Source organism: Anneissia japonica, unplaced genomic scaffold, assembly GCF_011630105.1.
Source record: "Anneissia japonica isolate Jap-2015-1 unplaced genomic scaffold, ASM1163010v1 scaffold2191_len329779_cov167, whole genome shotgun sequence".
Classification (NCBI taxonomy): Eukaryota; Metazoa; Echinodermata; class Crinoidea; order Comatulida; family Comatulidae; genus Anneissia; species Anneissia japonica.
This window is the reverse complement of record NW_022758203.1, coordinates 190427-201916: the sequence shown is the minus strand read 5'-3', so window position 1 is coordinate 201916 and position 11490 is coordinate 190427. Positions and strand designations below refer to the sequence as shown.

General features: G+C 32.7%; 2 protein-coding genes across 5 annotated transcripts in view; one reads left to right on the top strand and one right to left on the bottom strand.

Annotated features, from left to right (window-relative positions):
• LOC117125188 (H(+)/Cl(-) exchange transporter 3-like) overlaps nucleotides 1-5366 on the bottom strand; it is a 21361-nt gene extending 15995 nt beyond the window's left edge. For 2 of the 4 annotated variants that reach the window (XR_004448067.1, XM_033271609.1), the window contains exons 1-2: nucleotides 5257-5347; nucleotides 2698-2766 (exon numbers count right to left, since the gene is read on the bottom strand). Coding sequence is in view for 3 of the 4 variants with exons in the window: in XM_033271609.1 (XP_033127500.1) it covers nucleotides 2698-2744 (47 nt within the window). In the remaining variant the exon portion in view is untranslated. Of the gene's footprint in view, nucleotides 1-1205; nucleotides 1775-2697; nucleotides 2767-5256 lie in introns of those variants that run through there. The other 2 variants (XM_033271612.1, XM_033271610.1) reach the window with 2 other exon arrangements.
• An 11-nt stretch (nucleotides 5367-5377) lies between these two features.
• Nucleotides 5378-11070, top strand: LOC117125190 (histone PARylation factor 1-like). The gene is made up of 8 exons (XM_033271614.1): nucleotides 5378-5393; nucleotides 5566-5752; nucleotides 6041-6134; nucleotides 6545-6691; nucleotides 6874-7057; nucleotides 8311-8409; nucleotides 9047-9285; nucleotides 9408-11070. Exons 2-8 carry the CDS (start codon nucleotides 5609-5611, stop codon nucleotides 9707-9709), a joined length of 1209 nt encoding a protein of 402 aa, XP_033127505.1. The 5' UTR covers nucleotides 5378-5393; nucleotides 5566-5608; the 3' UTR covers nucleotides 9710-11070.
• The last annotated feature ends 420 nt before the right edge of the window (nucleotides 11071-11490 follow it).

The window sequence follows — 11490 nt, the reverse complement described above, 5'->3', positions numbered from 1 at the left end:
TTTTTATTAGATGATTGGATATAATATTTGTGCTTGATGCATATAATACAGTAGATACAATTTCATAATATTTGGTCTAGAAGAACTGTAAAATCTCTTCCCATAAATCCCATCAGGGATATTTCTCATGGACTATGGCCGAGTCTATAGACAGCCCCCTTGGTTCGGAAACCCACGCTGTCTGATTCATTGGAACCCACGTTGGCAAATTTGTGAGGCCATCACTGTTAACACTATACAAACCAACAGGAATGTATGCTTTCACAAACACATAACTACAGAGAACATTATCAAATGCATACAAGTACAACACGACCAATAATATTTTCCCAGTAATAGCCAAAAGCAATCAAACATATTTTCATCAGAATTGCTACGTTACAACATGTATGACAATGTACGTTTGATGACTAAACAGGTGTTTATGTTACTGCCAATTAATTTATCTTCGTAGTACATCTTAACTCTTAATACTATCTTTTAAAATGTGTTTTTTTTTCACTATTTATGAGCTCCTGGGGAAAATAAACAGGTCTGATTGTGAATATTGGTGAATAATTTAAGATGCACTCTCTCTATTTATGATAATAAGATGAGAAAACTGTGTCATCTTTATGATCAAAAGTTCCCATATTTCTCACTTGCCATTTTAATTGATAGTGTTGCATCTAATAATATAGTATAAAGTACCCCAAATTACTTTTGGGGTATATATATTGTATGATTATGAAATATGCACAAATTAATTAGTAGACATTTTAATTATTTGAAATTTCATCAAATGATGTTTAAAATTCTGATTCAAAATGAATATAAAATGAATGGAAAAATTATTATTTCATGCATAATAATAAATTATACTAATAAATATCTAAATACTATAATACAACATCTATAGTAATAATAAATATTAAATATGTTAATTTAATTTAATTCAATTATTTAAAAATGTACCGTAATAATCAATATGAATATGAAAAGCCCAAACAATAAACCAAAAATTTCACAGTACAAATAAAGATAAATAAATACATACAATACAGTACATAAATAAGTAAATACATAAAATTACTGGCAAATAATGCATAAAAAATATAGTTAAACTGTAAATCTAATTGGTAAATTATAGTAATTAAGACTTTCTATATTCAACATTAAAAATCACAGCATTATTAATCTACTAAAAAAATAAAATGAAAAGATACATTGCATTCGTTTGACAGCAATTTCTTGACGTTGCAGATAACTACATATTTCATCTAATCACATCTTGCACTGCAACTAGACAAATGCAGTACGTCTGATCCCCGCAATCATCATGAGAACGTATAACAAAATACTATGGACACAGCCTATTCTATATCATTTATCAGTTGGACAGACAAATAAGGTATTTTTGACAAACAGATTCAAATACCAGTAAATGTAAATGTCACCAACAAAATATTCAACCAGCACACCATAATTAATCAAGGTAATTAAGGCAAACCTAACCACAACAAATATTTGCTATCATTCTACTGGTACTTGATATAGTAAACATAGACAAGTACACCCCTGTTTTTTTATAAATGGTAGAATCCAGATTTGCTGACCTGGCTTTGATATAACATTTTCTGCACCATTGTTTTCCAGAGAAAAATCAATATAAATCCAAGTGGAAAACAATGTCAGTTTCTCACATAGATTCCCTTAATGGTTTGAAAAATCAATATATTAGTTTTTAAATGACACCGTTATTCATGTTCGTGTGATTATTAAATATGGATTTAATCCAGATTTGTTTAAAATGTACACAACATTGTAGTAGTATTGAATATCAACTTCCATTCATTAACATTCGTTACAGAATCAGCGTAACAATAAAAATAAACTTAGTAAAATCCTATCATCTAGGAATTTAATCATGATTTTGATATTTTAGTTTAAAACCAAAGGATCTAATAATTAGTTTCAAATAAAAAAAAACTTTTTTCACAGTTTCTGTATTTTTTGTTTCATTTTTAGATAACTACATATTTACATATAATTAAAGAGGAATTTGAGAAGTATTGAATATTAAAAATCATAATTGTTAAATTAACTAATATTTAATTTTTAAAAATCCATAATGAATAAATAGTAATCATGAAATAGAAATTAAAACTATAATAATAAAACAGTTAAACAATAATAAATAAAAAAATTCAAATGTACCTGTTTTTCCTACCATTATCATTATAATTAATAATATCCACAACTACTGCAGTGTGGGCTTCAACAAGCTTTCTAAATGACTTAAATTTTTAATAAAAGGGGTGAATTACTGTATCTTTCCTAAATTTACTTCACCTCAGGTTCTCTAGTTTCTCCCTAATAACTTGTTTTGTTTGTACAGTAACTCATTTACTATTAGTAGCATTAGTCTTATGTTAAGCAACTCTCATTAAAACATGGATTGGATTCAATAGCATTATAGTAGCAGCCATAAGAAATAAACAGCAAACAAATGATAACAAAAAATGAATATAGTTTGGGCTCATGCATGCAACAACAAAAATACACAGCAAAATTTTGATGGCACAGTCACATCACACAGTCACATGATCACACGGTCACATGATCACAGTCACATGATACAAACTCCAAAAGCATGACAATAATGAGGTGCAACTTAAGCTTTATTTATGACAATGAGTGACTAGTTTTTGTCCTTACTCATCCACAAGAGGCGGTTTCTGACGAAATGCTTCAATAAGACTCATAGAGGAACGCAATTTTCTTGAGCTAAAATCCAGAATCAAGAATGAATAAAATAAAACTTTATTATTTGATGACTTGGTAAAATTTATTCAAACAGACACTGTTGACGAAAGCTTCAGGTAATAAAAATGTTATATAGTTAGTCTTTGAAGTGCTGAGATTTGTCATTCTTATATTATTCTATAAAATACTAGAGCCATGTTCAGACTATCAAAAACCTGTGACATGCCTTATATATGGACATGATGACATCACATCATGACCATATATAGCCACATCATGACTATATATGGGCATACAACAGTTTTTTTTTGTCTAGAAAATTTGATAGTGAGGACAGACCTTGGCTATGCTGTTTATTGAACAATAAATTTTTAATTAGCATAAAAAATATGAATTATTACATAACAAAATTGCAGGGTTCACAACAGGATTACATAGTGCAGATTTTGAAAAAAATGCGTAAAATAAAATGATAGGAGTGATGTTTTGATATACCTGACGTAATAGTTAGCTTTTAATTTGCACGAAGAAGCAACGCTAGAACAGATTCTCGCATGCACACATGAATTTATGTGACGTCATTACGTTCTACATCCTACCGTCGTGCAATTGAAAGCTCTAAACTATCGTATCGAATACTCAGTATGTTCCCCAATTCTTGCGAAAAAAAATTTGCAAGTATTTGAGAAGTACTGAGTATTTGGTACGATAATTCGTCTGGTAGGGCAAAACATCACTCCAATGATATTTTACATCGCTATCATATTTCCTGATGCAAACTCACATTGTAATAAATTATAAACAGAATGATGTTGCAATATATTTTAAAATAAACTGTACATCTGTAGCATTCATGACACGGTTTTAAAATCATATTAGCAATGCAGAGCACTTAAAAGCTAACAGTATCACATGATCTGAACTGTGGGGAATAGAATTGTTAATATTGTTCTTTGATGCAATGCAACAAAAAGCATATTGTTATGGAAATACCATCGTGGGAGGGAGTTAAAAAATATTGCTGATACAATTGGATTAGTGGCTTTACAGGTGATAAATTTACTCTCAATATAAGTTACCATTTTTATATTGGATAATGAAAAAAAATAATAAACACTTCCAGAGTCTGCGAGTGCTTCTAACATTTGCTAAAAAATAATAAATATTATTTAAATACACTAGTTTGTATGTTCAAGTAAGTTGATAATTGTTATGTTACTTCAAAATGAGCAGATTCATTTTTTAAAATGAATGTATTTTTTAATTGCGCAGATGATACTGCAAAAATTAGCTCATATTTGCACAGAAAATCACTAAGAAAATCGGTACACAAAATCTTAACTACTGCATAATATATCGGTTATATAAGATTAGGTCAAAGCCTAATTTTTGGCAAAATCTGTGAAGAAAGCAGTCCTTATTTTCCAATATGCTCGGACGGATTTCTATGCCAAATTTTTGCGTGAAGGATATATTCCCCGCACAGGCCTTTCTTTACAGTCTGGTAAACTGAAAATTTTATATTTTTGATAATAGAATCCTAATCTAGGAATACATGACAAGACCGAACATTCTGAGTTTACTTGTAGTCGTACTAAGTGCACAAAGGAAAAAATATTAGATTTTACCCTTTTTTTTTTCTAAAGTGATGAGGGAGGGCAGGTGGGCAGGTTTTTTTGGTTTTTTTTAAATACAAACAACAATTTATACTATATTTTTTTAATAAGTATCGTATTCATCATTATGATATTAGCGCTGTGATATGACACTAAATTTAATTGTAGGCCTTAATTCTCTTTTCAAATTCAGTATGCTCAAGAATTCTACAGAAGTAAGTTTTACGAGCTTCTGAAGTTTGTCGCTGCTAAACAAAATAGGCCCTGACCTACAGTACCCTTCATAACTAAACATCCCTCGCTCAGTCACTTGCCCTGTGTAATACTTAGCGCTGTTTGTACAGCAACCGGATCTTTCCACTGCTGTAGAGAGGAACGATCTGGTACCAGATTTGTAGACTCGAACAACAACGAATCCAGTACCGGACCTCTAGCCACAGCGGTTTTTTTTTATGCTGTTGAAATACTGTAAATGATGCTGCAAAAAAATTTGTTTTTAATCCCCGCAACAATGTTTCCAAAATTTTTGATGCAGATGGGAGTGACTAACAAATTTTTCTATGTACCCTAAACTACCCAGGCCTATCTGTGCAATGAAGTATGGTCTAGCTAGTTCTACTAATTCCCCCCCCCCCCCTGTCTCTTATACACATCTAGATGTGTATAAGCAGACAGTAGTACCACTTACACACAAATAGCCTAGCCTACCTGCCTGTCTGAGTTGTTTGTAATGTAGGCCTTGGCCTATGCTCTTTTCTTCTGCGGCAGCAGCAGCAGCAGCAGCCTACGAATCACGATACGACGGGTGGAAACAGAGTATACCAGAAAATTATCTTAACTTTACTTTCCGTACAGAAAGCATGAACACCAATTATGGAAAATATAGTAAACTTACATTTAATCATGTGTTCCTATTTGGTGGATTTTGTTACACAACATGAGTAATCATCATCATCACATATCGGCTCTTCCTCATAAAGTTTAAAGGTCAAGTTGAATTTTTTTGAAGGATCGATTATTTTGGGAACACCTGTAAGTAAAGGAGTACACTACTTAGTATTATGTAGCCTTTATATTGTGTGTTAAACGACATAAAATAATTCTTTAACAAACAAGTTAAATATAATTATTTATTTATAATTTAAGTTATATATTCAATTGAAAATGAATAAAATAATTGTTCAATTATACCCCCTTAATCAAGTCGGCGCAACCAAACAAAGAAATCTCAAAACGCGCGAAGCAAAATGGAGAAAGGAAAAGAAGAGAACCTATCCGATAACGAGGAGGAAAATACAATACCAATCTGTAAATATGGTGCAAATTGCTACAGGAAAAATCCAGATCATTTCAAACAATTTTCACACCCTAAAAGAAAACCGGACATTATTGTGAGTAACACTGTTAGCCGTATGTACTACAGTATCTATCCGTTAGCTAGGCCTATGGATGGATGTCTGGGCTAGCCTAGGCCTAGCCAAGCCTAGGCCTATATAGAGAAGCCAACTTTCTTTCTGCCTTGACTTGAGAACGGGAAATGGGCTTATTTGGCTACCTACTTACGCTATGAAAACTTAGCATAGGCCTGTGCCGTACCATATATCAATTATACAGTATTACTAATTGTAGATACTGTACCTTCGTAGAAAACTGAAATATGGTTGTTCTCCAATTTCAAGGTAGATGCATCTCCAAGTAAGAAGAGGAAGATAGAAGAAGAAACAGATGATAAAGAGAGGCAGACAAGTGAAGATAAGGATGTGGATGAAGATAGTAAGTTATTATATAGGTCTAAATCATTTTTTGGCATGTGACAGGGGGTCTTAGCCTTCTTCCATTTTGCTGCTGCTGTTGTTAAATGTGGCTAGAAATTTGCCGCCAAGTGGTCTATCATGTCCAACCGGAGGTCCGAACCAAAGGGCCGACTAGAGTCTTGGTCAGAGTCCCAGCCAGGAATGAAAAGTGCTTGTAGGGTTCACAGGGAGAGTTTTTATGGCTTAGTATGCTCCAAATTGTGCATTTTTTAGACCACAAAATTAGGGATTGGCAATCAAAATAACATTATTTGGAGGGGGAATTCCCTTCATGCCCTCTCCCCCCCCCCACCTAATGATTGATTATTTACACCAACTTTATTGTAACTTGATTAGCTGATACTGTAGTCATCTTTTTTTTCTTTTTAGAAGATGAAGATATTTTGGAATGTCCCCCTACACCTCCATCCATGGACATCAAGGAAGAAATAGAATGGAAGTTCAAAGTTAAAATGCCACAAGACTTTTATGATTTCTGGGAGTTTTGCAAAACGCTCAATGAAACTTCTCCATGTGGTAAGAATTATCTGAAATATATTCTGTATCATTAAATTATATTGTTGATGTCATTGAAGTAATATTACTGTACTATTCACATTGTCATCGGGGATGAATTATTATTTGCATTGTATATATATTAATATTTAACTATTATGGTAAATTCAATGTTTTAACATTTCTTTATTTAAAAAAAATAGATGCCCTATTAGCTTTGGATCTCCAGCTTGTGGGACCATATGATGTTCTTGCTGGTAAACTTGGAGCAAGGAAAAACAAACGGCCGAATTATGTTCTACATTATCGGTATTACTATGACCCTCCTGAATTCCAGACTATTGTCAAGGGCGATGATGACTCACAGCTTCACCTTGGATATTACAGGTAACTTAGTCTAAACACACCTATTGATCTTTTTTTGACAATTTCTCTGTTTTTAACAATAAAATTTGTAAGATCAATGAAAAAATTCATCTGGTTCTTATCATGTATTAATGTTAACTTTCATTTATGCATGAACCAAAATAACACCGGCATTTACCTGGATGTTTCAATCACAATCAGCGATCTTTTTCAACTGACTGTTGTTAGTTCAGTCTGGTCCTACTGGGGAAGTAGCCATCTTGGCAACAGAAAAATCTGAATCCATTTTATCGATGAGGGTTCTTATGAACTCTCAACTATTTACAACGGACTATTAAACACAACATGGGCAGATGTGGCCCTGACCAACATCAGCACATTACGTCATCGGACTGATGACATCGTGACCAGACTGAAGTAACAACACAGTCAGTTGAAAAAGATCGCCGATTATGATCGCAATGTCCAGATAAATACCGGTGTTATTTTGGTTCATGAGTAAATGAAAGCTTAACAACAAAATTTGTAAGGTTCTCCACAATATTTCTTAGGGGTTTTTTTTTTTTTTGCTTAAGGCTATTTCATTTTTATTGTTATTATTGCTTCACTTTTTTGACATTTTACTGTGATTTTTTTTTTTGTCATATTTTTATGTGACTGTTTTTTCTTACTGATGTCTTTCTTTTGAGCTTCTCTTTTTATATCCATATTTATACATTTATTTTATTGTTATCCGTTCTGTAAGTGGTGGGTTACCTGCTGGTGGGTGTGATTTGACATAAAATAAAACATAAAAATAACTTTTAAAAATGTTTAACTGGTTAAAAAAAAGATAATGATGATGATAGAAATAAAGGATAATAATAGCTATCAAATTTAAAAGTTAAACAAAAAAGAATGTTTTCTTGTCAACTATTATTTTTTTTGTATAGAGTTTAAATACGAATATGATAACACTTTATTGAAGTTTGTTATAACATACAAATTGAAGTTGAACATTAAAAATACATATTAAATATCAATATAAAATTTCATTAAACAATCAAAACCAAAGAACAAAGGGTAAAGTGGAGGAAAACTAACAAAAAAGGGACAGGAACACCTTAAAACATATTAAAACAGTAAAAGTAAATAGGATAAAACATATTAAATTCAATAAAAAGCAATTGGTATCAAAAGGGAATGAGAGGAATAGAAAGACAACATAAAACTACATACTTTTTAGGGATTTTGAAGTAAAACATTTATTAATTTGAATGTCCTTTTTTTTTTAGAGACGAACCGAAGAAAGTACCAGTGTTTGTAGCGTCCAATAAAGCCAAGGTCAACCACCTAATTACACCGCAAGGAGAGAACTTGTTTGCTGCCACCAAGTAAGATAATTGATAAGTTTCCATGACTGTTGCTAGGTTTTGAAATAGGAAAGTTAAGATGTGTACCTGAGGTGTCAGCTTTAATTGAGCACTTGGTGTGGCTTATATACCGTACATGCGTGAATAAGCGCCCCATTTAAATAAGCGCCCCTCAGAAAATGCAAAAAATATTTTAAGCGTCCGGGTGCTTATTCGCGCGAGTACGGTAATGTATGCAAAATTTGGCTCCCATAAATTATCTATAAAATTGGAAACTGCCTGAACCATTTTCAAGGATCCTAAAACCTTATTGGTGGCCAGATACTACGACATCATTTTAAAAATTCTGGTGGTAGAACAAGTCCTTGGATAATGATTTTAAATGTAAGCTTAATGTACACAAACTCTTATCATTTGCACATTAAATAAAATTGGACATTCCTTCGCAAAGAGTAGGGATTGACCAAGTGTTCTCGTCCAGCCCCATGGGCTGCACTTGTCATAATGGGACCTTTAGGAGCAGCAAGTTACAGAACAAGCTCATCCACTAGAGACCAAGGTACTGCTAAATAAATACATTTCCATTGACCATGAGAGATTTAATGAAATTTATAAGGATTATAAATATTATATATTAACTTTTCCCACAATAAATCAGACTTCACCTTGACAAAATTCTTGAGAAGACCAAGGTCAACCAACAAACGAAAGAGCTTGAAAAGATTTCAGAGGCATTGTGTAAGTTTGCTGAGGAGAATGGCTACAGTCTGGAATCAAAGACAACAGCTATGAAAGCAAGAGAGAAGCTTGTGGTTGCAAAGACCTTCCACGGTGCTGGCATTGTCGTTCCGGTCGATGAGAATGACGTTGGGTACCGATCTATTCCTGAGACCAATGGTAAGCCCTCAACAGACAAGAATTTCTTTTTAACATACAGTATGTCAAATGTGAAGGTTTTCATACTGATAAAAAAGCATAATTATATGATTATTTAAAATTTACTGTGTTCTCTGTTGCAGCATGCCTGAAAAAAATATTCAAGAATATTACAAACAGCAAAGATGAAGATGATAAAATTAAGAAATTTGAGCCCCTGCAAGAGCTAACGACGTTAGTTCAGTTTGCCAATGATGAGTGCGACTATGGAGAGGGCTATGAGCTCGGCCTGGATCTGTTTTCTTATGGCGGTGAAGTTTTCCACAACAGCATCAAGAATCTGTTATTGGTTGCATACCAGTTGCTAGGAAGGGGTGAATTCGGGGAAATATTGGAAGCACACTTAGCCCAAAGGAACACAGATGACGTTAGTCAGCTTGTGTAAGATTTTTTTTTATCCTAGAGAATTCGGAAAATTGTCCTTGAAATTTATCGAGGACAATACTTACACAGATTTTGTTTTTGATTGACAATATATCAAGGCCCTTTGATGTACACATGGTTTACACACCTCGGGTCACAAAAATTTCTATAACTTTTATATACGTATAAATCATAAATTTGAAACCGTATATCACGGAAAATAAATTGCACAAAATTCTTCTCTGGGCATAAGCATAAGCAGAGTGACCCTGATGAAAAGTGAAAGCAGTTTATTTTAGTATTCATATTGTGAAATTTTTCAATAACCAATTTTATTTTCCATCAATATCAAGGTCCTGGAAAACACAGAGATCAGTTTCCCTAACCTATGTGAACCCTGGGTACATTTTGTGAGGGCATTAGCAGCAGGATGAAATTTTAGTTGGTTTGAATAGATTGTCCATAGAAAAGTATTATTAATATTTGATAAATAATCTTTTAAATTAGACACCTGATACCGAAAATTTCAAGCTTCATGGGCCTTCGTGACTGTTTCTAGACCCCACTAGAGCTGCTAAGTGGCCCTATATTATTATAGATATTGTAATTTTTCTAGAGACTAGAAAGGCTACTCATATTATAATAAATGTGGCAAAACAACGCAACTTGAAATTGAGTTATTTTAATTTATTACGCCTGGGGCAATCATATGCATTATCTAGCTTTTGCATGCTCTACGTCATCGTAAAGATTATTGATATGAAAACACCATCTGTGCCAAACTCCATCAGCTCAAAACAATTTTTGAATAACATTCCGAGGCAAAACAAAGTATCTTCATCGTGTAGATACGTTGATTTTCCCCCTAATCTTGCAGTTATGTTGTTTTACCACGGAAAATCACTAGATTTTACCATGGAAAATCACTAGATTTTACCATGGAAAATCACTAGATTTTAAGTTTTGTGCTTAAAAAAGATAGGTGGTGCTATCTCTGAAACGACTCGTTGTTGAGACCTGAAATTTTCATGAGTAAAGTGTTTAATATACTCCCAAATGATATTATCTCAAAATTGACAAAAATGCGCAAATAAAATTTTATTTTTATTCGAAATCAGCAATATTTGCAGTCGGCAGATTCGCTAAACAAGGTATAAAAAGTCTTGTCTTGTCTTACCGGTTGCCATTTGAGCTCTCTCTGCCCTTCTATTCCTTTGCTTTAGTAATATTTTTGATCATTTATAAATTTGATTAAACCCTAATAAAAATTTAATTTTAAAGTGACCTTGTTTCATGAAACAAAAAATATTATTGTTGATATGCTTTTAGTTTTTATATATTTACGTTACTTTTTTGGCTAATAAAATTGTTATATTTTAAGGTGGTTTGATCTCATTTATTTATGTTGATAAATGTCCATTAGTAAATGCAAGGAATTGTGTGAATATAGTAATATATATATTATGAAAAATTAAGTATAAATACAACTACAATAAACTCGAAAGATTTGTATAGCCCAATATTACAGTATGTGCATGCAAACGAGCAAGTCAAACAAAAAACTGGAGATCAACAAAAATTATGTAGGTGCATAGAGACAATGGCAAGATCAGGGGACCTATTATAGGTCTAAGAGCACAATTTTGGGGATCCTAAACTATATACAGTAATCTCTTTGCAATTACCTTCACAAAGGATATTTTTCCAGGACTTTGACCAAAGCTGTAGACTGCAGTTTGGTTTATTTTGGAGCTACTACTGCAAAGAGCTATCTTCAAATGTCAGTAATCCTGTCTCTTATAC

What these genes read in the sequence shown, in the direction of transcription:
- LOC117125190 (XM_033271614.1), top strand. Translation starts at nt 5,609, where the DNA reads ATGGAGAAAGGAAAAGAAGAGAACCTATCCGATAACGAGGAGGAAAAT. An exon ending in CAATGAAACTTCTCCATGTG is followed by an intron (nt 6,692 to 6,873) that starts GTAAGAATTATC and finishes TAAAAAAAATAG; the next exon opens with ATGCCCTATTAGCTTTGGAT. An exon ending in AACTTGTTTGCTGCCACCAA is followed by an intron (nt 8,410 to 9,046) that starts GTAAGATAATTG and finishes ACAATAAATCAG; the next exon opens with ACTTCACCTTGACAAAATTC.